The sequence below is a fragment of the Notolabrus celidotus genome, chromosome 22 (genome assembly GCF_009762535.1).
Source record: "Notolabrus celidotus isolate fNotCel1 chromosome 22, fNotCel1.pri, whole genome shotgun sequence".
Lineage (NCBI taxonomy): Eukaryota > Metazoa > Chordata > Actinopteri > Labriformes > Labridae > Notolabrus > Notolabrus celidotus.
Genome location: NC_048293.1, coordinates 28048110 through 28075320, shown reverse-complemented (window position 1 = coordinate 28075320; position 27211 = coordinate 28048110). Strand labels below are relative to the sequence as shown.

General features: G+C 43.9%; 1 protein-coding gene across 1 annotated transcript; it reads left to right on the top strand.

Annotated features, from left to right (window-relative positions):
* dcaf5 (ddb1 and cul4 associated factor 5) lies at nt 1-22613 on the top strand. The gene is given in 20 exon segments (XM_034675164.1): nt 1-472; nt 3555-3698; nt 3980-4016; nt 7074-7213; nt 8018-8147; nt 10888-11023; nt 11025-11109; nt 14879-14959; nt 17462-17586; nt 20770-20840; nt 20842-20891; nt 20894-20965; nt 20968-21074; nt 21077-21143; nt 21146-21371; nt 21373-21467; nt 21470-21729; nt 21731-21845; nt 21848-21952; nt 21955-22613. Coding segments are annotated over 20 exon segments (2475 nt in total). The 5' UTR covers nt 1-264; the 3' UTR covers nt 22176-22613.
* The last annotated feature ends 4598 nt before the right edge of the window (nt 22614-27211 follow it).

The window sequence follows — 27211 nt, the reverse complement described above, 5'->3', positions numbered from 1 at the left end:
CACCTCTCTTCAGGGGCGTTCATGTTGTTTACACTGAACTACATTAAACCCCTGAACACAACGCAGGAACAGGAACAACTTCCAAAACTGGAAAATTCGAGCATTTGAAGAGCACGTGAACGCATACTAAAACAACGTCGACATCAGCAGCGGGGCTTCCACTGTAATGTAGACCAAACAGAGCCAGGACCAGGACCAGGACCAGGACCCACACATGTCCGGGGTGCGGACTCTGAAGCAGTAACCGGTCTCTCTGAGGGGAACATGAAGGAGCAGCAGGGCTGCGGGATCCGGTCCACGCTGGGCTTTCTGTCCCGCAGACAGCGGACCGGGCAGCCGCTCCTGAAGGAGGACTTCCAGAGACGCAGGCTGGCGGGCTGCACGAGCCTCTACAAGAAGGACATGCTGGGACACTTCGGCTGCGTCAACGCCATTGAGTTCTCCAACAGCGGGGGGGAGTGGCTGGTGTCCGGTAAGATGACAGGTCTCACCTTCCTCACCTTTACCTGCAGCTCAGTCTGTTAGCATGCTAAGGCTAACTAGCAGGCAATCAGCTGAACTGCAGCTCTGTCTGACTGTTAGCATGCTAAGGCTAACTAGCAGGCAATCAGCTGAAACCCTCCTGGGCTACATACGTTACGACGCGTTCAAGGGCTGGTGGAATAATCGGAAGAAATCATGTCTGACTGAGAAAGAGCAAAATAAGGTGAAGATGGGTTAAATTAAGGTGCTAAAGTTCTGGGGATGACAGATTTAATTTAATCTTTCACAGAACACAGCAAATTAAAATAGAAAAACTTCATGTTTGAGAAGTTTTATAGTTTATATAGCACTTTCATGCAAACCAAATGCAATCCAAACTGTTTATTGTAATGGATTACAAATATTATTATTATTAATAATAATGCATTTTATTTATAACGCACTGTACATTCAGAGCAAATCCAAAAGTGCTACAAAACACATCTTAAAACAGCAAAGGTCAAAACAATACATTTCAGATTAATAAAAAATTGCAACCAGCCCAGTTGTTAAAAACTGAATTCATAAGGAATAAAAAATAAAACAGAAAATTATTTTAAAGTAAATACAAATGCCTACCAATTAAAATAAAGTCTGTATAATTAAACAACAAAGGAAAATAGTAAATAAATAAATAGATAAATACATTAACAGGTAAAATATGAATAGTTAAGATTATAATAAAGGTAAAGTTACAAATTTAAGAGAAGTAAAAGCAGTGAAAAATAGCACTAAAAATCAGTAGTATTGTAGTCAAACTATAGAATATTAAAATGATAATTTTTTGTTTCTATTTTTCTTAGTTCTTCTTTATTTTGATGCAATAGAGTTCAATATTTTTCTATATCTTTGTACATTGTTAAACATCTTTAATAAAGAAACGTTGTTTAAAAAAATTAAAACAAAAAATGAGTTACATTTTGAATTATATGAAGTTAAAATTTAATTTAAACATCTCAATATAACAAAAGTTAGTTTTTATCCACCTTTCATATATAAAGTTTAGGCTCAGTCAGCTTTTGGTGCTGTTAAAATAATTTGATGCTCTAAGAATAGATTTTTTTTTTTGTTTCTAATAATTAAAATAGTCTCCTGTGAGTCCATATTGACTTTAAATAAAGTAGTCAACCTCTAAAACATACTGAAGTCGAGGATCGATTTGACAACTCGGGGATTCCGAGCTTCCCCTGAGCACGTGAACGCACCGTTAGCTCTCTTAGCTAACTAGCTCGCTAGCTAACGTCAAACCCAAACAGCGAGCAGCTCAGAGTCCAGCAGACCGAGTCCAGCAGACCGGGTCCAGTCCCTTATGTCAGCCTGCCTAGCAGGTCTCTGTGTCCGCTCAGGACCCCCTTTAGACCTCCTGACGGGTTTAATCATGGCTGCCTCCTGAAACTCAAAGCTTTGTGTCCTGAGAGGATTAAAAGCATCATCTGGCCTTGTTCCTCAGGCTGAGTGTTTTCACTGAGCCGAGGATGTTTACTCTGCACCATAAAGCTCCAATAACCCAATAAACCCCAGTGTGATGGTTTCAGAGCACCTGACCAGGTCACTTAGACTCTACAGGATCCAGACTTTACCTCTGCAGCCTCATAACTGCAGGTACAGGTTCATTATAGGACCTTAGAGACTCTGAGTGCAGTCCTCTTTAGTGACCCAGAGACTATTTATGTTAGATTAACCACATTTATCTGATTATATTCATGAAATTAAACTTAATGTTTGCTTTTGTCACATTTTTATAAGTAGAAAGAAATCAGAAGTTAATGCTAATCCTAAACCTGCAGAGAGTTTCTGCACAGATCTGCAGGGACAGTCTTCCATCCATCCATCTTCTTCCGCTTATCCGGGTCCGGGTCGCGGGGGCAGCAGTCTCAGCAGGGAAGCCCAGACACTCCTCTCCCCGGCCACTTCCACCAGCTCTTCTGGGAGGATACCGAGGCGCTCCCAGGCCAGCTGAGAGACATAGTCTCGCCAGCGTGTCCTGGGTCTTCCCCGTGGCCTCCTCCCAGTCGGACATGCCCGAAACACCTCCCCAGGGAGACGCCCGGGAGGCATCCTAACCAGATGCCCAAACCACCTCATCTGGCTCCTCTCGATCCGGAGGAGCAGCGGCTCTACTTTGAGCCTCTCCCAGATGTCTGAGCTCCTGACCCTCTCTCTAAGGCTGAGCCCAGCCACCCTGCGGAGAAAGCTCATTTCGGCCGCTTGTATTCGCGATCTCGTTCTTTCGGTCACTACCCACAGCTCGTGACCATCGGTGAGGGTCGGAATGCAGATTGACCGGTAAATTGAGAGCTTTGCCTTCTGGCTCAGCTCTCTCTTCACCACGACAGACCGGTACAGCGCCCGCATCACTGCAGACGCCGCCCCGATCCGTCTGTCAATCTCCCGCTCCCTTTTCCCCTCACTCGTGAACAAGACCCCGAGATACTTGAACTCCTCCGCCTGGGGCAAAGACTCCCCTCCGACCCGGAGAGGGCAGGTCACCCTTTTCCGACTGAGCACCATGGCCTCGGACTTGGAGGTGCTGATCCCCATCCCCGCTGCTTCACACTCAGCTGCAAACCGTCCCAGCGCGAGCTGGAGGTCACCGCTCGATGGAGCCAATAGGACGACGTCATCTGCAAAGAGCAGAGACGGAATCCCAAGGCCACCGAACCGGAAACCCCCCGCCACTTGGCTGCGCCTAGAAATTCTGTCCATAAAAGTTATGAACAGAACCGGTGATGAAGGGCAGCCCTGGCGGAGTCCAACCCCCACCGGGAACGAAAGGGACAGTCTTAATTTATCAAAATAAATTTGGTGAATTAACATTTTCTCAAATTAAAAAACAGTGAAAGTATGCATTTTTATATCACAGTAATATTGTATTATATATGTTGCAGGAGTCACAGTTTGATTCTTAATTTAAAATAAATCTCTTCATCCCTCCATCTCTGCATCATTTCACACATTCAGAATGATGAAATAATCTCCATCAGAGATTATAATCTGCATTGTTCTCAGTCAGTCTCTCTGTTTCTCCTCAGGTGGAGATGACCGCCGGGTGCTGCTGTGGCACATGGAGCAATCCATCCACGCCCGGTCCAAGCCCGTGAAGCTGAAGGGGGAACACCTCTCCAACATCTTCTGTTTGGCCTTCGACAGCACGAATAAGAAGGTGTTCTCTGGAGGTGAGAGCCAGAGAATCCACCTCCTACTCTCTCCCTGTCTCTGGATTCTAGTTCTCATAATTTACAGTACATTATCCTAATAATCAAACTTTACTTCTGAGCCTCTTTGAACGCCTCTCCCGGTGGTTACATAAATCTGATGCTCTTGTTGTGGCGCCTGCAGCTCATTAATCACCGTCAGCAACACGCTGAGATTTAAGATTACAGCAGAAGATTAATCCTGCAGTGTGTTTCTGAATTTTCATACCTGACTCAGAGTTTGTCTGTTTGCTGTTTTTCAGGAAACGATGAGCAGGTGATTCTTCACGATGTGGAGAGGTGAGTGAAGTTCATTCCGGTCTCATTTGTGTGACTTTTTCCATTGACCTGAATCGAACAGTTGTCTAATAGATTTGTATTAATGTGTTAAAATTAGATTTGTTGGACATCAGAAGCAGAATAAATGTGTCTTCTTATTTTGGCCCTTTGGCACTTTGGATTGTTTTTGTCTGTCCAAATAAATAAATAAATTTAGCTCCTAAGAATAACAACACAGTGAAGCATGCCAGTAACCTGCTGCTGCACGTTAGGAGACACTGTGGTCATTACCAGGTTCAACAGAACAACAGAAATGAGTTCCTGCAGAGATGTGAAATGTGTGATATCCTGCTGAAATATGCCGTCACATGACCAAAACCACAACAATTACATCATCAGAGTAACGCTGGAAACTACGGGAGAGGATAAGGGACACAGAAATACAGGTGAATAGAGGTGAGGCAAAAAAACAAAATCAGACATTTTTTTATGTATTCTGATTTTAATCTCAGTGTTCTAGAATTCAGAGAATTTTTTATTTTTATTTTAAGATTTTCTTTTTATTATTATTATTATTATTTTAAGCTATATTTTTTGGGACGGGGTCCTGAGGAAATGCTACATTCAAATTCATGCTAGTTTTCCATGGTTACCAACCCTAGCTTTAGGTCAGAATTCTAGAATTCTAAATTTAATCTCAGAGTTTTAGAATCATAGAACTCTTTTTTTTTTTTTCTTCCCTTTTTGTTCTTGGTCGATGGGGCCCGCGCCCACGGCCGACAAAAACATGGATCAAGGGCCGACTTTCAATAGAGCAGTGAGGGAGCTACGAAACCACGACCCAGAATCAGGTCGTCTGCAAGTCATTTAGCTCCAGGTTCTCCACAAACAAGTGGTGTGAGATAGGAGAGGGGCAACCGTCGTTCAGCCGCGCCCCAGCCCTAAAATTATGGAACTCTGAGATTTAAGTCAGACATCTAGAATTATGGAATTCTGAGATTTAAGTAAGAAGTAAGAAATCTAGAATTATGGAACTCTGAGATTTAAGTAAGAAGTCAGACATCTAGAATTATGGAACTCTGAGATTTAAGTAAGAAATCTAGAATTGTGGAACTCTGAGATATAAGTAAGACATCTAGAATTATGGAACTCTGAGATTTAAGTAAGAAATCTAGAATTATGGAACTCTGAGATTTAAGTAAGACATCTTGAATTATGGAACTCTGAGATTTAAGTCAGACATCTAGAATTATGGAACTCTGAGATTTAAGTCAGACATCTAGAATTATGGAATTCTGAGATTTAAGTAAGAAGTAAGAAATCTAGAATTATGGAACTCTGAGATTTAAGTAAGAAGTCAGACATCTAGAATTATGGAACTCTGAGATTTAAGTAAGACATCTTGAATTATGGAACTCTGAGATTTAAGTCAGACATCTAGAATTATGGAACTCTGAGATTTAAGTCAGACATCTAGAATTATGGAATTCTGAGATTTAAGTAAGAAGTAAGAAATCTAGAATTATGGAACTCTGAGATTTAAGTAAGAAGTCAGACATCTAGAATTATGGAACTCTGAGATTTAAGTAAGAAATCTAGAATTGTGGAACTCTGAGATATAAGTAAGACATCTAGAATTATGGAATTCTGAGATTTAAGTAAGAAATCTAGAATTATGGAACTCTGAGATTTAAGTAAGAAGTAAGAAATCTAGAATTATGGAACTCTGAGATTTAAGTCAGAAATCTAGAATTATGGAACTCTGAGATTTAAGTAAGAAATCTAGAAGTAAGACATCTTGAATTATGGAACTCTGAGATTTAAGTAAGACATCTTGAATTATGGAACTCTGAGATTTAAGTAAGAAATCTAGAATTATGGAACTCTGAGATTTAAGTAAGACATCTTGAATTATGGAACTCTGAGATTTAAGTCAGACATCTAGAATTATGGAATTCTGAGATTTAAGTCAGACATCTAGAATTATGGAATTCTGAGATTTAAGTAAGAAGTAAGAAATCTAGAATTATGGAACTCTGAGATTTAAGTAAGAAGTCAGACATCTAGAATTATGGAACTCTGAGATTTAAGTAAGAAATCTAGAATTGTGGAACTCTGAGATATAAGTAAGACATCTAGAATTATGGAACTCTGAGATTTAAGTAAGAAATCTAGAATTATGGAACTCTGAGATTTAAGTAAGACATCTTGAATTATGGAACTCTGAGATTTAAGTCAGACATCTAGAATTATGGAACTCTGAGATTTAAGTAAGAAATCTAGAATTATGGAACTCTGAGATTTAAGTAAGAAGTCAGAAATCTAGAATTATGGAACTCTGAGATTTAAGTAAGAAGTCAGAAATCTAGAATTATGGAATTCTGAGATTTAAGTAAGAAATCTTGAATTATGGAACTCTGAGATTTAAGTCAGAAATCTAGAATTATGGAACTCTGAGATTTAAGTAATAAGTAAGACATCTACAATTATGGAACTCTGAGCTTTAAGTCAGAAATCTACAATTATGGGGCGCTGGTGGTCTAGCGGTCTAAGTGCCCCACATACAGAGGCTGCAGTCCTCGTCGCAGGGGTCGCCGGTTCGATTCCTGGTCGGTCGACCATTTCTTGCATGTCTTCCCTCGCTCTCTACTCCCCACATTTCCTGTCTCTCTTCAGCTGTCGTATCAAATAAGGGCAAAAAGGCCAAAAAATATAACTTAAAAAAAAAAAAAAGAAATCTAGAATTATGGAACTCTGAGAATTCTAGAATTCTGCCTGTAATCTTGAAATTCTACAATTTGAGAATTGTGAGATTAAAGTCAGATATCTGATTTTTTTCCCCAGAATTCTCTTGTTTTTCTCTGAATTCTGATTTCAAATTCAGACTTAAAACAAAAAAAGAAATATTTTTCTGACATCAGATTTTCAGTGTCCCTGATCCTCCTCCTCCTCCTCCGTAGGAAACAAACTGCTCTGTTGGTCCTGAAAATGAAAATGTTGAAACTGAATCCTGGACTTGTGTAAGTTGTGACTTCTCTTCTTTACTGTGACTGAACTATTCAACATTTCCTCTAACAGAAGAGAAACTCTGAACGTGTTCCTGCACATCGACGCCGTCTACAGTTTGTCCGTCAGCCCGGTCAACGACAACGTGTTCGCCAGCTCATCTGACGACGGACGCGTTCTCATCTGGGACACCCGTGAGCCGCCCAGCGCAGGTAAGCTGAGGGGACGCCACTCTACCTGAGACGCTCTTTAAGACACCTTTCTTACAGGTCGAATAAAGAAGTGTTAAAAACTCAGAGATAAAATCAAACATGGAGAGGAACAGACGAGATCAGAGTACGTTAGTGCTTCTAGAGACAGAAACTGTAACACACTGAAAACATGGATCATAAGAGGAATGCATGAAACGTAGAGAATGGATTTTATGTTCTTCTTTAAGCTTCATGCTCCGAGCTGTGAGACACGCAGAGTTAAAGAATGTGTAGATCCCTCTCAAACTCTCAGGATGTCTCAGTCTGATATATTCACTGCAGTTGTTGTGAAGTGATTAATAAGCCGCTCACAGTTCCTCTGAAGGGTCTCTGCTGGACTCTTGCAGAGCTTCATGACGGCGCTCAGTGAGACTTGCTGTTGATAACTTTAAAAATGCAGAGGATCATCTTTCATGACGTTCACTTCTTTCTATTTTAGAAAGCTTCCCTGTGACCGAGTCGGCCTAATAATAATATATGAACCGTGATCAGTATTCAGGTCTTCAGCAGCCGCTCTGTTTGCAGAGCCGAGGCCTCAGACTGAAGGAGAGAGATCCTTTTTTAGTCAGGGCTGAGAGGTGTTTGGTTTGACTCCACTGTAGCTCAGGATGCTTCATTATAACACATCAGAGCCTAACTAACATTAGCTTACTAAAGGGAGGGCTGACATCATTAAAGATGTTTGTTTGAAAAGTGTTTTTATTTTTTATTCTGAGTCCAAAGTGTTCATGAAAGTGTGAGTGTACCTCCTCTCTGTTCCTGCAGAGCCGTTCTGTCTGGCCAGCTACCCGTCAGCCTTCCACAGCGTGATGTTCAACCCCGTCGAGCCCAGACTGATCGCCACGGCCAACTCCAAGGAGGGGGTCGGACTGTGGGACATCCGCAAACCACGCAGGTGAGACTTTACCTGTGATGCTCTCAGACACTCTACAGAACAATCTGAGTACCAGAGTTCTACAATGTTACATGAATTAGTTCTAGAATGTTACCAGAGTTCTGAAATGTTACCAGAATTCCGGAATTTTACCAGAATTCCAGGATGTTAGAGTTCCTGAATGTTACCAGAGTTCTAGAATGTTACCAGAATTCTAGAATGTTACCTGAGTTCTAGAATGTTACCAGAATTCTAGAATGTTACCAGAATTCTAGAATGTTACCAGAGTTCTAGAATGTTACCAGAATTCTAGAATGTTACCAGAATTCTAGAATGTTACAAGAATTCTAGAATGTTACCTGAGTTCTAGAATGTTACCAGAATTCTAGAATGTTACCTGAGTTCTAGAATGTTACCAGAATTCTAGAATGTTACCTGAGTTCTAGAATGTTACCAGAATTCTAGAATGTTACCAGAATTCTAGAATGTTACAGGAATTCTAGAATGTTACAAGAATTCTAGAATGTTACCTGAGTTCTAGAATGTTATCAGAATTCTAGAATGTTACCAGAGTTCTGGAATGTTACTATAATTAGTTCTAGAATGTTACAAGAATTCTAGAATGTTACCAGAGTTCTAAAATATTACCAGTATTCCTGAATTTTACCAGAGTTCTAGAATGTTACCAGTATTCCTGAATGTTACCAGAGTTCTAGGATGTTACCAGTATTCCTGAATGTTACCAGAATTCTAGAATGTTACCTGAGTTCTAGAATGTTACAGAATTCTAGGATGTTACCTGAGTTCTAGAATGTTACCAGAATTCTAGGATGTTACAAGAATTCTAGAATGTTACCAGAATTCCTGAATGTTACCAGAATTCTAGAATGTTACAAGAATTCTAGAATGTTACCAAGAATTCCTGAATGTTACCAGAATTCTAGAATGTTACCTGAGTCCTAGAATGTTACCAGAATTCTAGAATGTTACAAGAATTCTAGAATGTTACCAGAATTCTAGAATGTTACCAGTATTCCTGAATGTTACCTGAGTTCTAGAATGTTATCAGAATTCTAGAATGTTACCAGAGTTCTGGAAATGTTACTATATTAGTTCTAGAATGTTACAAGAATTCTAGAATGTTACCAGAGTTCTAAAATATTACCAGTATTCCTGAATTTTACCAGAGTTCTAGAATGTTACCAGTATTCCTGAATGTTACCAGAGTTCTAGGATGTTACCAGTATTCCTGAATGTTACCAGAATTCTAGAATGTTACCTGAGTTCTAGAATGTTACCAGAATTCTAGGATGTTACCTGAGTTCTAGAATGTTACCAGAATTCTAGGATGTTACAAGAATTCTAGAATGTTACCAGAATTCCTGAATGTTACCAGAATTCTAGAATGTTACAAGAATTCTAGAATGTTACCAGAATGCCTGAATGTTACCAGAATTCTAGAATGTTACCAGTATTCCTGAATGTTACCAGAATTCTAGAATGTTACCTGAGTTCTAGAATGTTACCAGAATTCTAGGATGTTACCTGAGTTCTAGAAATGTTACCAGAATTCTAGGATGTTACAAGAATTCTAGAATGTTACCAGAATTCCTGAATGTTACCAGAATTCTAGAATGTTACAAGAATTCTAGAATGTTACCAGAATTCCTGAATGTTACCAGAATTCTAGAATGTTACCTGAGTCCTAGAATGTTACCAGAATTCTAGAATGTTACAAGAATTCTAGAATGTTACCAGAATTCTAGAATGTTACCAGTATTCCTGAATGTTGTCAGAGTTCTGGAATGTTACCAGAATTAGTTCTAGAATGTTACCACAGTTCTAGAATGTTACCACAGTTCCAGAATGTCCAGATAAGATTGTCTGTGAAAGCTCTGCTTGCAGCATATAATCGTAGAGGCAGGAAAAGACACACATTGGCTGTGATCATGGAGAAGCAGATTTATGAGGCTGACATTTTCACTTTACAAGTTTTAAAGAGTCAAAATAAAAGTTTTATTCTTGCTTGTGAACTCATTTTGATCCCTTATTATTTTTTATTTCAGTGAAAAGTGTCATTTTCAGTCAGATATTCTTCTCTTGAGCTCTAATCCTCGTCCACCAGGTGGCGCCAGTGTCCCACAGTTAAAGCTGATCCCTCCTGCTCTTCTGTCAGCTGCAGAAAAAAAAAACCCCTCTCTCATCCCAAACCTGAAATGTTACACAACTTAAGTCTCTGAGAGCACACTGATGGGTTCACACATTCATACTCGGGTCAGGCTGGGTTTCAGTTATTAAACCACAAATGACAGCTCCTCTAATAAAAGGTAAACACTGAGTCACTTCTCCTCCTCCTCCTCCGCTGCTGGCTCTGCCTCTCTGCAGTCTGTTTACACCTCAGAAACCCCCTCACTCCAGTCTGAGGGCTAAAAATAGCTCCCAGATAATTCATCAGATCTGACTCTGTTTGGCTTATGTGCTCAGTTTTTCTTTAATGATGTTTCTCTTTGGTTTTACAAGTTATTTTAAACTGTGACCAGGACCAAAGGTTCATTAAAGAAACATCCTGCTGTGCTGGAGAAGACTTGAAACTAGAAACTGAGACCATAAAGTCTGTAGGGAAATGTTTCTGAGGGAATAAATCAGGCTGGACTTTGGCTCTTTCCTGCTCTGCTCGAGTGGAGTCGCCCCCTGCTGGTCATTAGAAAGAATGCACTACATCCACTTGGCTCTAATTCTTCCTTCCCTGCTGTTCCCTCAGCTCGTTGCTGCGATACGGAGGCAGCATGTCCTGCAGAGCGCCATGAGCGTCCGCTTCAAACAGCACAGGCACCCAGCTGCTGGCGCTGCGTCGCCGCCTGCCGCCCGTCCTCTCTAACGAGCTGCACTCCCGCCTGCCCCAGCTTCCAGTTCGACAACCAGGGCTACTTCAACTCCTGCACCATGAAGAGCTGCTGCTTCGCCGGGGACAAAGATCAGGTGGGTCATGAGATTGTAGAAACCCTGACCTCATCCTTTAAATGTGATATTATATTACATAATGACTCAGACTGCGAACATGCTGAACATCCAGACCCCTGAGCACAGATCCTCTGCAAGTAGAGAGTGAGTTAGCTCCTGATGCAACAAGCAGCTGCACATTATAAATGATTTATCCAAGTCTGTGGTTTCAAATATGAACTGAAGGAGAGGGGTCGATACAAACTCAAAATGGGAGGACATATTTGTTCCGTCTGTTAAATTTGGATTCTCTGATTGTTGGAGAGACAACAGTAGCCTGTGTGGTCCCCCCTCGCTCCTCCTCAGACATGACATCACCCTGCAGCCATGTTTGTTATGTTAACATTATCCTCGGTGTCAGAGGAGCTCACGGAGGCTTAAAAAATTATCCCTCTCTACATGAGTAAAGAGGAGACTAAATGTCTCTCCAGGACGCCGAAGGTTCGAGTCCAGGATAGGGATGTCAACATTAATGGTATGGATTAATTGATTGTTAAGAACTTACTGGAGAGGTTAATTGACTCAACATGTTGAAGGAGACGAGCTCTAGAGACAAAGAGGATTCAAAACGTCTGAAACGCTCGACTTAAAGCAGCAAGACAGATTTTAAAGCCACGTCAGAGATGGACCGGTGTTCCAGTTTAAATTGCGACCCTGTTAACTGGAGACTCTCAGCCGATGCATCCCTCATAAACGTCTTTAGACTATCATTAAATATCTGATGAGGATATTTGGAGAATAAAACTAAACTAGATGCATCCCGGACTCCTTCTGTGTTTCAACAGCTGTTTAAACTCCACAAACACTGACACGCTCCTGAAGGTCTCCAGTTTACAGGGTCACTCTTCAGACTGGAACACCGGGCTGACAGAGACACATTCACACCATCAGGCTCAGAGAAGACCGATGTTCAGGAGGTATTAACCGATGAATCACAGGTGTGTGATGTTAGTGTGGACGGAGGGAAATAAAAACACTGAGGTACTCGACCAATCAGAATCAGCATGCAGGCCCCGCCCCCAAAGTTCCTGGATCTTTGGAAAGTTCTACCCCCCAGAAGAGGGACTTTTCAGGGGAGATTAACTACAAAGGAACTACATTTACACCCCGGTCCCTACTGTTTAAACCTGCTAGCTCCTCAAAAGGTTCCTGGTTCCTGGAGGAAGTTCCTGCGGTGGAAAGGCACCTTATGACATGTTGAAAAAACAAGAGGAAGCCAAAGAGACCAAAACAAAGAGACAATTAAGTCACACAGTCTGATATGATGACTTCACTGATTCATTTAAACTCCCAATCTTCCAAAGTGTCCTCATGTCGACTGAAAACCACAGAGGACGGAGGATTTTCCCAGCTGAGTGTGAAAACAGAGGTGCAGAGTAAGAACTGACCACGAAGGAGGGGAGCTCTGGGTGTGACATTCCTGCCTGACGTGTCCTCTGGGAACCTGAGGAGGAGCTCACAGGTGTTCACGAGCCCCAGAGCCACAGTGAGATCACTCAGAGGGTGCAGTTTGAGGGATAATGACTCTTTATCTTGTTCTGTTTGGATACAAACACAAACATTTGAGCTTGAGATGATAAAAGTGATCGACTGAGATGATGAGCGATATTTCATCTTTATGAGACGTGGAAGTGAATTTATTTTTAGCGCAGACCTGCAGAAAACTTGCAGAAGTGAAATGAGGACAGTTTCTGAACACTGCCAGAATAATTCACAACTTGACAGAATTTCAAAAAACCCAGCGGCACTAAACAATGTCAAAAACACATGCAAACGTTTGGACAGAAATGTGCCTCCAGATGGTGAAATGGGGTTTGGCAGATTTAAGGCTGAAGGAGAGAAAGAGAAAAGGGGATGTGATGTTTGTTTTTTTACAACACAAACCACAGCAGTTTGAAATCTGAGAAAATGAGACCACTGCAGACTCACTGCGGACTCATTCAATTCCAACATGGTGTCATTCCCAACAACGGATAGTGAAGACAGTGACGGCAATATTAAACGTGTGGTAGAGTCTGACTGGTCCCGTCCTGTCCCGACACCAGGTGACCGAGAAGACCAGAAGACACGCTCACCATATTTCTCTTGCTGATTGGTCACTTCTCTGAAACCTCCAGCAGGACCAGACTCATGTTAGACACACATCTGCTGAGACCGTGTTGGAGAGAGGGATAGAGGGAGATGAAGAGAGAGAGAGATGATAGTGGGGAGACGGATAGTAGTAGTTGTAGCAGCTGAGTCTGGTATGTCCACAGCCAGAGATCCAGAGGAACCTACGAGACAAGGGAGCTCAGGACTCCAGAAAGGACTAAGAAAAGAGAATAGAGGGAGACCAAAAAGAAAAAGAGAAGAAATGGTGAAGGAATGACAGAAGGAAAGGATGAGATGAGAGAAGGAGACATAAAGGATGAAGAAACATGGAAAGAACAAAGAAAGAAAGAAAGAAAGAGGGACAGCAGGAAATAAGGAATGAAAGAATGAATGAGGGAATGAAAGAAGAAAGAAGAATGAAGAAATAAGGAAGGAATGAAAGAAGGAATGAATGAAGAAGGAAGGAATGAAAGAAGGAAAAGAAAGAAAGAATAGACAGAAAAAAGAATGAAGGAAGGAGGAATGAAATAAAGAAAGAAAGAAGGAATGAAAGAAGAATGAAAGAAAGAAAGAAGAAGAATGAAGAAGGAATGAATGAAATAGAAAGAGGGAATGAAAGAAAAAGAAGAATGAAGAAGGAAGGAATGAAATAAAAAAGAAGAGAATGAAAGAGGATGAAAGAAGGAATGAAGAAAGAAGAAAGAATGAAGGAAGGAATGAAAGAAAAAAGATGAATGAAAGAGGAGAGAATGAAATAAAGAAGGAATGAAAAAATGAAAGAAGGAAGAAAGAAAGAAGAATGAGGAAGGAAGGAAGAATGAAATAAAGAAAAAGAATGAAGAAAGGAAGGAATGAAAGAATAAAGAAAGAAAAGGAAGAAAGAAAGAGAATAAGAATGAATGAAAGAAGAATGAATGAAATAAAGAAAGAAAGAAAGGACAGCAGGAAAGAAGGAATGAAAGAAAATAACAGACCCCAAAAAGGAATCTACAGCAGAGATCCAGAGGAACCTACGACAAGGGAGCTCAGGGACTCCAGAAGTTCTATTGTCGTTTACCGTACAAACCCTAACTCTCCATCCTTGCTGTCGTCTTGAAGGCACAAATCCTCATACCTTCCTGTAAGGTTGAAGCTAGCTAAAGAGTGTGCTCAAGGTTTAACCGGCCCCCACAGAGCCGGTGTTTAGTCTGCCGTAGAAACATGGCGTGCAACATGCTTGTTGAAATAGGACCTGCTTCCTCTTTAGATTTAAAGAGTTGTTTGATTTTAAAGGTTAGAAATACACGCTCGTTTCAGCCAATAAACCCCCCCTTCAGACTGGTGTATAAGAACCAGGTGTTTTCCAGCCTCACTCCGTCTGCATGTTCCTCTAGCGACAGGTTAAAGTGGAACCATGTGTTTATAGAGGCTAATAGCGGTTCAGACGGGGAGCAGAGCTGTCTGAGGGTCAGACTGTCATGTCACGTCAGGAGCGTGTTTGATCTGCATCATGAGACTCGGCGTGTGATAAAATCTGCTGGTTTCGTGCCGTGAAGCGACCCCTCAGGGTTTCTGTGTCTGTATGTAAATATTTCCTCTCCCCTGAGGTCTGATGGAAAGTTTTGTCAAACCAAAACGGAGCCGGCTTAAAAATGTAAACATGTCTCTGTTTCCCTCCGCAGTACATCTTGTCGGATCGGATGACTTCAACCTTTACATGTGGAAAATACCGAAGGATCCGAAGCTGGTGAGTTCCTCAGGCCGTCTGTGTGACGATGTTTTCAAAGGTCAGGCAGGATTGTTGTCTCCTTAGTTAAAGATAAACCTCCTTTATCATGTCCTTAGAGTAATCAGGGCTCGTACAAAGACGTGTGAAGGACAAAGTTTATTCTACAAGGTTAAAGATTTGATGGCGTCAGGAAAAGGGAACAAACCTCAGACCGTGTCTCTATAATCTGATGGATGTCTCTGGACCTGTGAGCACAGCAGCCTAGACGGTGGTTTACCCTCAGTTCATGAAGTAAGTGTAGACTCTCCAGGCTTCAAACATCCTACATCAACGTCTGCTTCATTATATGATCCTTCAGTTTGTGGTTGAAGGTCAGGAGAAGTTCGAACATCCAACTTTCTTTTAAGCTTCAATGTTTCTCCCTGTTAAAGTTACTAAAGTCAAGGTGTCAGAATCTTTGAAAGAACTCCAGTTAGTCCACACTCAAGCAAAATTCAACCAGATCCGTGTCCGATCCGTCTCTGATCGGTTTCTATTCTCGTCAATGTGTTAACTTCCACTGGATCCACTCCTTTGCGTTCTGGCTGTGTCTCTGATCCGCAGGTCAGAGTCCTCCGGATCAGATACACAAGACTTCTATTTGTGCCGGACGCCGGAGCACGACGCATCAATCTCAACAGAGCGATGGAGCGGGACAGGAAGTCAGGCTAATTTTCAGAATAAAACACTCTGTGTTATCACCAGATTGTATTTCACTTAACTACAACACAAACCAAAGTCATGATGAGCGGAGCCAGGCCTGGAGTCAACAGGTCAGAGGTTTTCAGAGGACCAGAAAGACAACATGGATGAGAGAGGAGGAGGAGGAGAATCCTTGATTCAGGGATTACCGCGGGGAAACCTCGGTCACATGACTCCACTGTCCGGAGGTCCTGCTCCGTGCTGCGTTCTGAAACGCAACAGGTTGAGAGAGCAGGGAGCCGGACTGCAGCGGATTGGATGGACCGGACACTGATCTGGTGGAAGTCTGGTGTAAACGTTGAGACATTAGACATCAGCTGATTGAGAGAGAGAGAAGAGAGAGGAGCGATCGTACTCTCTGACCTTGATGTGATTCGATCAGCAAATTAAAAACACCTCAATGAGTCCTGACTCTGTTTATGTACGTTTTCATTCACATCAAGGTCTGCTGTCGGGTGTTAAACTTGTGTCAGGGTCGGTCTTGTCTGGAAACAATCTCACACAGGTCACACAGAAACCAGCGTCTGAAACCCTGAGAGATAATCCCTCCAAGAGAGACATTTTTTTAACTAGCTGTTAAATCTCTCCTCAAAACAGTCATTTAACCTCTCAGGACGTGGGAGCTGCTGCTCGACTGCTGCCTCACTCGTTAGTTTGTTTGTGTAACACAAGTACACCGCTGGATCCCAACTAACCATTTAAAACACCAAAACCCAAACAAACACAGACTGACTGATCGATGCAGCCACACAGCTGAGTAAGAAAGAGGGATGGAACAGCTGTTTGTGGATAAAAGAAGAGCGTTCTCTCTCTCTCTCTCTCTCCTCTGCAGGAAACTTCCTGTAATGTAATCAGAATCAGCCATTACAGCCTGTTCTGCTGCTGCAGGCTGAAGTGATCGACTGGTGTTAAAGATATATATTTTTGGCATTGTCTCCTTTATTTGATAGGACAGCTGGAGAGAACAGGAAGTGTGGGGAGTAGAGAGAGGGGGAGATATGCAGTAAATGACCGAGGCTGGGAGTCGAAGCTGCAAGCGCTGCAACGAGGACTATAGCCTCTGTTTAAGGGGTGCACACTTGGACCACTAGGCGGAGTGGAGTTAAAACAGAATTTTAATCCGGCCAAATAGAAGTCTTGTTCTCTGATCCGGAGGCTCCTACCTGACGGATCAGAGACGCAGACAGAATGCAACGGAGCGGATCCAGTGGAAGTTAACACATTGACTAGAATAGAAACCTGTCAGATCAGGAGACGGATCTGGTGGAATTTGGCCATTAGGGTCAGACCTGTATGTTTGTTCTCCAATATAAGGGTGCCAAAAAAGTGGACCACTGGTGGCTCAGATCCAACTAGGACGACAAGAGCAGCAGAAACTGAAGTGGAATACGTGTCCGCCGTGTTTACAGATGTGTGCTCTGATCTTCTGGAGCACTTTCATCTTATTTGACCTTTCAATCCTTAAATATGTTGGACAGGCGTAGCTTTATAAATACCTTGAATTCTCTCACTGTTAAGAAGTTAAACGTCACTGTTTCCTCTCTGTGAGCCGACCCTCGCTTCATTTCTCTGGGAAGAAATGTAACGGTCGAGGAATGCGGTCGTTTGTAGCTCTGCGGCAACACCTGACACATTTATGGATTTTATTTTCCCCAGAGTTACTCAGAGAGAAATATGTGCTCTCGACCTTTCTGCGTCCAACTCACAGTCTGTGTTTTCTTTATGAAGACCTGTCTTAGAGTCGTATCTCTCTTTATTTAACACTCTTATGTTGTCTTCTGTCTTCAAGGGGGAGCAGGCCGCGTGGTAAACGGGGCGTTCATGGTCCTGAAGGGTCACCGCTCCATCGTCAACCAGGTCCGCTTCAACCCGCACACCTACATGATCTGCTCCTCAGGCGTGGAGAAGTCATCAAGGTCAGTATTCATCCTCATCCATAAGACTCTTTAATCAGGATCGTTCCAGCAGAGGGGGATAATCTCCTTTATTCGTCCCATTAGGGAAATTCATGGAGTTACAGCAGCAAACAAGAAGGTGTACAGAACAATCAGAATAATAATAATTATAATAATACATTTTATTTGGGGCGCCTTTCAGATCACCCAAGGTCACCTTACAGATCATAAAAGCATACATCATTAAACATCATAAAAACAAACAAACAAACAAAAGTAATAAATAAAAACTAGTGAGGTGCAGAGACTCCAGTTAGAGTGAATATGCCAGTTTGAACAGGTGAGTTCTGAGTTGGGATTTCAATGATGTTATAGAGTCCGACTGTCTTATGTGTGGGGGGGGAGGGAGTTCCAGAGTCTGGGTGCTGAGCAGCTGAAGGCTCGGGCCCCCATGGTACTGAGGCGTGATAGTGGGATGGTTAATAGTCCAGCAGAGGTTGAGCAGAGGGAGCGGAGGAGTGTATTCATGAAGGAGGTCTTGGAGGTAAGTGGGGCCAGGTTGTGAAGAGCTTTGTAGGTGAGGAGAAGGTTTTGTAGTGGATGCGGTGTGGGACAGGGAGCCAGTGAAGTTGGATGAGAACAGGAGTGATGTGGTCAGATGATTTGGTGTGGGTGAGTTCTGAATGATTTGCAGTCTGTTGATGAGTTTGGTGGGGAGTCCGGTGAGGAGGGCGTTGCAGTAATCGCACGGGAAGTGACAAATGAGTGGACCAGGATTTCGTGCTGGATTGTGACAGTGAGGGCGGAGTCTGGAGATGTTGCGGAGGTGGAAGAATGCAGTCCGGGTGATGTTTTGAATGTGAGGTGCGAATGAGAGAGTGCTGTCCAGAATGACGCCGAGGCTCTTCACTTGGGGGGAGAAGGGTACAGGGAATCCGTTAATGATGATGGGTGGGGCTGGGGTGTGTTGGGATCTGGTGAGGGTGGATTTGGAGCCGATGAGCAGGGCCTCGGTTTTATTCCCATTGAGTTTTAGGAAGTTCCTGCTCATCCAGCTCCGGATGTCTGCAAGGCAGGTGATGAGGGAGGTGGGAGGAATGGCAGCGGTGGCAATAATTTAACAAGAACATATACAGAAAAGAAATGTTCATCAGAGACGACAGCTCGGCCATAATTCTCCTTCCTGAGGAAGGAATGAAAGAAAGAAGTAAAGAAGGATTAAAAGAAGAAAGAAGGATTAAAGAAAGAAGGAATGAATAGAGAAATATGTAAGAAAGAAAGAAAGAAAGAAAGAAAGAAAGAAGGAAGGAATGAAAGATAAAGAAAGTGCTGAGCTGGCCCTTCTTCGCCCAGTTAGTTCAAGGCTGGCTCTCCTGTATCCTGTCCGCCCACAGCAGTGTGAAATCCTTCCAATGTGGCGTTCCTGTCCGGTGTTAGCTCTGTTAGCAATGATGCTACTCTGGTGCTGGTTAGCTGGTCCACCTTATCGTAGATAGATCTTACAGTCCCCATAACGGTGGGTGGAAGACAGTCCATGTGGTCTTTTCTTAGCTTGTACCTCAGTAACCAGCACGTCGTCCTCGCCTCCTTCTCCTCAGCTCGCAGGGAACATCGGGCCTAGCATCGTTTAGCATCGACGTGCTACGGGCTGCTAACAGCTGATCTCGTATGTAACAATGTTTACCATGGTTACACATGATCTCCGGACACACCAGGAACAAAAACAGTGAAAACACCCCTACAGTTTGGTGTCTATGGCCAACAAATGAGTCCTTAAAGTCCTGACAGGCTCCAAATACAAAGAGAACTAACCAATAGAAGAACAACCAAGAGAGAGCTGCTGTGTCAGGATGATTTAACGGTCGGGGACTTTGTTCTGAAACTTGAGTCTCTGTCCTCGATGTTCAGACAGCAGACGAGGCCTGAAGCGAGACATTGATCTCCGTGACAGCGCACATTAACCGGCTGCTCCGGCTTCCCTCCAGAAGATGGATCCCCCCCCTCGTCGCTCTGAGAAACGAGCGTTCAGAAGAGGGTCCTGGAAGAAATGAGCGGCTCCAGATTCAGGATTTATGTAACCGGACCCAGAGTATGATAAGAGACGTGATGGTCCAAGTTTCTCTCTGCAGAGTCTGCCCGAAATCTGGTGTCATGATCGATGACCAGCTAACCTTCAGGGTTCATGTTGCTCTCCCTCTATAACATCAAGAGGATCAACCCTACCTGACAGAACACGCAACACAGCTCCTGGTTCAAGCTCTTGTAAAGTCACACATTGACTACTGCAACTCTCTACTGGCAGGCCTCCCTGCATGCAAAGTTAAACCTCTGCAGATGATCCAGAACGCAGCAGCAGCACGTCTGGTCTTCAACCAGCTAAGACAGCTCATGTCACTCCCCTGCTCATGCAGCTACACTGGCTTCCAGTTGCAGCTCGCATCAGATACAAAACTCTAATCATGACTTACAAAGCAGGAACCAAACCGCTCCAGTTTACCTGGAACCCCTCATCCAGGTCTACTGCACACAAGGCCTCAAATCAAAACCACTAGCTGGACTCTTCTCTTCTGTTTCCCTAAATGGTGGAATGAATTGTCCAACTCCATTCGATCTGCAGAGTCCCTCTCTACTTTCCAAAGACAGCTAAAGACCCAGCTCTTTAAGAAGCACTATGCACTTAGCTAGACTGTTCTCCACTGTTGTCCCCCAGAGGGCAGATCATTGTCTGCCAGATACAGTTGACTCACACTGTCCTGCTCTACTCTGGGACTCTGTGTTCAGGTCTGGAGTGACCCAGCAACTTAGGTACTTTGGTCATTATTGTGGTGATGTTAATTGTTGATGATGATATGGAAAGGTCTTAAATGGTTTGGTTGCTTCATTGTAGATGTTCCTTATTTACTTTGGGGCTTGCCTTTACTCTGCTTGGCAGTACATGCACCCAATGGACTTGAAGCTCTTTGTTTCCTCTTACTGATCTTGTTTCCCTCTTGTCTAGATCTTTGCTTGTGTTGTTCTTGTTCTGTATGTACGTCCTTTGGATAAAAGTGTCTGCTAAATGACATTGTAACATTGTAACACTGTAACATTGTAACATTGTAACATTGTAACATTGTACATTGTAACATTATAACAGATACTTGAGCTGAAGTCTGGTTTATATTCCGCCTGTTTTACTCCCTTCTTCTTCTTCCTCTGTGTGTCTCAGGTCTGGAGTCCGTACCAGCAGCCCAACAGCCTGGGGGACCTGGACGGCCGCGTGGAGGACAAGTCCCGCAGCTCTACACCCACGAGAGTACATCAGCCTGGTGCTGAACAGCGGCAGCGGTCTCTCCACGACTACGTCAGCCAGTCCATCCAGGAGGATCCCCGCATGATGGCGTTCTTCGACTCTCTGGTGCGGCGGGGATCGAAGGCTGGAGCTCCGACTCTGACAGCGACCTGAGCGAGGAGGCCATCATGCAGCTTCACGCCCGAGGACGCCGCACCGCCCGACCCACGCCCGTGGCCCCGTCGTCGCTCCCACGGCTGCGGCTCACCACAGCGACTCCGACAACTCGTCTTCCTCCTCTCTGGCCGGCCCGACGCCTCGGGAGGGGAGGAGCCAGCGGAGGCTGAAGGGACGCAGAGGAGGCGGGGCAGGCATCAGCGGCATCAATCCGGCTTCCTTGTAAATGAGGACTCAGATTCAAGTGAGTTCTGGCTCGACCCCATGCCCAGGCCTCGCTCCCCGAGCCCCAGAGACAACTCCACGCTGTCCAGCCCCACGTCCTCCCCGTCGCTTCCTCGAGGCTCCTCAGCCCGTCAACTTCCCCTCCAGCTCCAGCAGCGATGACGAGGAGCGGCGGAGCGCGGTGAGGCGGCGAAACGTCATGAGGCGGCGCCGCATGAACGTCGTCTCCAGAGCCGGGACCGACCCGAGTCCGTGCAGGCTCTGTTCTCCGCCGTGGACTCCTGCAGCTACCCGTCGATATCCGTGGAAGATCTGTCGACCTCCTCGTCCACCGGGGAGCAAAACTCGCCTCACGTGAAGCCGCGCGGCGAGGAGGAGAAGTGTTTGAGCCCGTCTGACTTTGTGTGCCTGAGCCCCGTGATGTCCCCCGGGAGCCAGGAGAACGAGGACGGGACGGAGAGGACTGAGCTGGAGAGACTCTCAGCGGCGTCTCCTCCGCGCTCGGACTGAACAGAGAGCGGCGTCGGACGGCTCCGACAGCGGCGAGGCGTGCAGCAGCTCCGGGGTTTTGGACGGTAGCTCTCAGAGCAGACGCAGCCCCGGAGTGAACGGCGCCACCGGACTGCGGACCTCCACGCGTCCTCGGAGTCGGAGGAGGACGACACGAGGCCGCAGAGGGAAAGAGCGGCGGCACAGAGCGCGCTCAAACGGACTCACGTGTGTCGGAGGAGGGCGAGTCCGGCTCCTCGCCTTCAGAGAAGAAGTTAAAAATAACGAGGTCTCTGTCCTCTGATTGGTTCACAGACTTAATGACAAAGTGGGTTTTTTATGGGTTTTTACAACTCAGCTTTCAGTTCGCCTCTCGGTCATGTGACACACATGGACTCAATCAGAGCAGAAGACTTAAAAAAAAAAGGACACATGTTGATTTGTATTTGTGAAAACAGACGACACGTCATCAGTCTTTTGGTGAAACCGCAGATGACAGTAAACGATTGAAATATAAAGCTAAGCTAATGTTGCTAACGATGCTGTTTTAAGTGAAGCTCGTTTCTTTTCAGTGTTTCTCTCTCATGCTCTGGTTGTTGCAGGAAGCTCCTCCCAGGATCTGGAGCTCCTTCAACCACAACAACACAACAAAAAGGTCTGATGGAGGACGAAAGCTTCGCAGCGTTTTTAGTTTTAGAGCCCGGATCTGATTGGTTCTTATTTCTAAGTGATCCTCGGCTGCTTCAGGGAGTCTGAAGACCGGACGTGTCTCCGTAGAAACCGTAGGGAGCAGCTTCTCCGATGCTTTCAGTGTCTCCTCTGCTCTCCTGTTAATCACAGCTCGCTTTGTTTCCTGCAATTAAAGACGAATTTGTTCTCCTCGATTTAAACCCCTGACATGTTTGCTGTGTGTTTGCTGTCTGACACGTTTCCAATCCGAAGGAACAGAGAACAGGCGGCGGCGTTAGCGTGCAGCACGGGGGTGCTCCCGCTCCAACTTAGTGCTGATTGTAGTTGCCATGGAGACGCAGCATCACCTTCTCCTGTGAAAGCGGCGAATTCAGCCGGCCGTGACCCCCGAGCGTCCGACATCGCCCCGAGCTGGAATATCTTACTGACAGAGGAGAGAGCTCGTCTTTGCTTTGACAAAGAGAGAGGTTAAGCGCCTGAATACCCACACACACACACACACCCACACCACACACACACACACACACACACACACACACACACACACCAGTAAGAATAGCAAGTAGAGATTTTTTTAAAGATGTACTCAAGGTTCAGGATGTTTTATTATCACACAGTGTGATTTGCTCGCTGTTTGCAGGTTAGCTCCATTAGAGAGTAAATATTAAATATAGAAGACATATAAGATACAAGAGGAAAAATCAGAGATATGATATGAGGTAAGTGTTGCACTGTTTCTGTTTATAAAGTTTGATTCCTGGTGGAAGAAGCTCCTTGATCACCCTCAGGTCCCCTCCTGAAGCTCCTGCAGGTCGGGCAGCTACCCTCTCCAGTTGGTCATGATGGTGAAGATGCTTGTTGTCAGGAGGCTCCGGCAGAAGTCCCTGAGGATTTGAGGTGTTTGGTAGGTATTTAAAACTTACCACTCCACACCACTGTTCTGTTGGTCCTGACGTCTGGGTCCTGTCATCCACTCCAGATAAAGGGAATAGTTAATGACTGTTAAATGATGCCCGTCTAGGAGGCATTTGAGTATTCTATGATTTTAAAGGTGACATATCATGCAAACTGGACTTTTTAATGGTTCTCTACCCTGAAATCTGTGTCCTGTCTACAAACCCCCTGAAAAGTCAAAGACTCCATTCTGCCCCTGTTCTGATTTCTCCACCTTTCTGTAAATGTGTGCTGAAACCAGCCGTTTCAGTTTTCAGTGTTTTTCATACGTCACAACGCCATCCGGTCTGTAACAGGAAGTCAGAGCTCGGAGCTTGTTCAGCCCATAGACTGTATAAAATACAACTCAACCCCTCCTCCGTTTTTCATTCCCTGCACACATGTGTGCTAACAAGGAGCTTAGGAGGGAGGCATGCTAGTTGTAGGCTGTCTTAATAAACACAAAGGTCGCTTTGACTCCCCACGTCTGCAGATTTGAAGATCTAGTGGATGATTTTTATTTGTCATGGAAAAGTGCTAGCGCTAGTTAGCATAGCCACATAGCTACATGTTGGTAGCTGTGTACCAAGACACACGTCGACACACTGACAAATAAAACAACAAGAAACACTAAATCTGTGACCAATGGTTCAGAAAGGTCCTGCTGCAGGCGCCTCTCCGTCAGGATCAGATTCTGGATCAGATTCAGAGGGTTGAAGTAACGCGGGTCTGTGAGCAGCCGTGTATATTCAGCCAACATGTAAACATTAGATCAACGTGCCGGACAGCCGAGGCCACACCCACTTCCTGAGGGGGCGTGGTCAGAGAGAAAACAGACTGTTCTGAGGAGGACTGAAGAAGAGGGTTTTCAGGCAGACCAAAATCTGATTTCAAAGTGTTTTTTTGAGCATAAACTTTAAAGACATGTTTTGGGGACCTCTTAGACCGATATATGTTGATGAAAAAAGCGTGATGTCACCTTTAAAGATTTGTTTTTTGGGGCTTTCTGTGCATTATTACTCAGCGCTGTCACATAGAACTTAAAGCAGGAAAGCAAAAGTTCTTGGGTGTGTTGAGCTCACTTTGTATGTCAGACCCCTGAGCGTAACAAAACAAGAGAGATATGGAATAGTATGCCAAATGAGCTGAAATGTGGAACATATTTCTACTAATCTGGTCCCGAGCGGCACATTAAGGTGATAACTTTATTTGGGTGACCACTTTGATTTTAGAGCCGACTCGTATGTCTAAATGTTCTCCATTTTTTATTTGCTTGCAAAACAAAATCCTGTGATGGCCTGAAAGTGCAAATGCAACAAGTAAGACAAGACAAAGAAAAAAACAACAAATACAAAATCAGATGAACTGCAGCAACAAAAAGAAAATACAACAAAAAACAAATCAGAAAATGTAAAATAAGAGAACCTAAAAAATAAATAAAATCAGAAAACAAGAAAACAACACAAATTGAAAACATGACGTTATTATCTGTGAACATAAAAGGCAGTTATCTGTTGTGACAAGAATCATTGCTGATTAAAGAGAAGTTCTTCTGTTGTTCTTGTATTTGTTGTGTTTTTGAACAACTGAACACTGAACATCCCTGATAAGAAAGAAAAGAAAGTCACTAAAACTTCAGACTGGTACAATAAAAAAGAGGGAAATGCCCGTCATGAGGCGAATAACCAAAATGGACGAGTTTCGGTTCAGCAGATACTTTAACCCCTCCCACTGAGATTCTCTAAATGTGTCATGATTATCTGAAAACACATGATGTCATCTCTGCTGAGGAAAGAAAAAAAGGTACCAGTCGTCTCCGGTCTGCAGCCTGAGCACCTGGCGCTCTCCTGCCAGACAAAGCAGAGGGCATACCGGCGGTTCCACATGGCATCACGGCCCTCTGCAGCCTGAGCGGTAATCTGAGGTCGACAGACGTGTAGACGACGGTTATCCAGTTGTTTGTGCTTCTTTCTTGTCTAAATAATTTCCTCTGCTGCTCAGCCTCTCGGTGTGGCCGTCACTTATCTGCAGGATGTAGACACCCTTCATTTAACCCCGTGCTTCCCCTGAGATCAGTATTCAAACAGGGACACTGTATGCTCTGAGCCTGTTTACTCTCTGACTGGAGCGTGCCTGCTGGCCTGTATGAGGTTTAATCATTAATCACAGGCTACAGATGAGCACAGAGTCAGCTTTTAACAGCTCACACTTCACTTTTTTAAGTTGGAGTGTTAATCAGAGTTCAGATGAGGGTATTATGTTTCAATACCACTTAAGAAGCAGGTCACATAATTTGACTGTCTTGGCTGCTTGTGTTGGAAGAGAAACCGCTATGTCGTAACAATAGACGGTTCTATCTGTATTTATTCAGTGAAGGTTAGCTGGAATGTGTGCCTTTTACAGCAACACCCTCCTTCAAAGGTCACATTCAGACAGACTCTGAGGACTTCAACAGGAGGAAGGAATGGTCGAGTCAGTTACTTCACATGAAGAGGTTCCGGACATGTTTTTACCTCCACGTTTCTCACAAACTTCAGAGTAGGTAAGGCTCAGTTTGACACCTTTGTCCCCTCCCAGTAAGTGTTAAGAGTCCTCTAAGGCAGTGGTTCTCAACTGGTCCGGCTTCAGGACCCGCATCACCCCTTAGCGGTAAGCCGCGACCCAAATCAAGGAACATTTTTCAATTTATCAAATTTATTTAATCTAAAGATGGGCAGCTTGAACCTGAGATGCAGAATATCAGATTATGCCAACACACAAAATAAACAAGTGTACTGGTAAACCCAAAACGACCAGCAGGTGGCGATGCTAGAAAAAGAAATATGTCCTTTCACATTATTTTAGCCGCATTTTAAAGATGACATATCATGCAAAATGGACTTTTAATGGTTCTCTACCTGAAATCTGTGTCCCTGTCTACAAACCCCCTGAAAAGTAAAAGAATCCATTCTGCCCCTGTTCTGATTTCTCCACCTTTCTGTAAATGTGTGCTGAAACCAGCCGTTTCAGTTTTCAGTGTTTTTCATACCTCACAACGCCATCCGGTCTGTAACAGGAAGTCAGAGCTCGGAGCTTGTTCAGCCCATAGACTGTATAAAATACAACTCAACCCCTCCTCCGTTTTTCATTCCCTGCACACATGTGTGCTAACAAGGAGCTTAGGAGGGAGGCATGCTAGTTGTAGGCTGTCTTAATAAACACAAGGTCGCTTTGACTCCCCACGTCTGCAGATTTGAAGATCTAGTGGATGATTTTTAGTTTATCATGGAAAAGTGCTAGCGCTAGTTAGCATAGCCACATAGCTACATGTTCGTAGCTGTGTACCAAGACACACGTCGACATACTGACAAATAAAACAACAAGAAACACTAAATCTGTGACCAATGGTTCAGAAAGGTCCTGCTGCAGGCGCCTCTCCGTCAGGATCAGATTCTGGATCAGATTCAGAGGGTTGAAGTAACGCGGGTCTGTGAGCAGCCGTGTATATTCAGCCAACATGTAAACATTAGATCAACGTGCTGGACAGCCGAGGCCACACCCACTTCCTGAGGGGGCGTGGTCAGAGAGAAAACAGCCTGTTCTGAGGAGGCTGAAGAAGAGGGTTTTCAGGCAGACCAAATCTGATTTCAAAGTGTTTTTTTGAGCATAACTTTAAAGACATGTTTTGGGGACCTCTTAGACCAATATATGTTGATGAAAAAGCGTGATATGTCACCTTTAATGTAAATGAAAAGTGCATATTTTCAAGAATATTATGCACAAACATGAAACAAATAAGTCTAACTAGTGAGAACTAGTTTCAAAGAGATTCAAAAATATGTAGTTTTGGCAAAACAACATAAAGCAAAACGAAAATGATGCTATT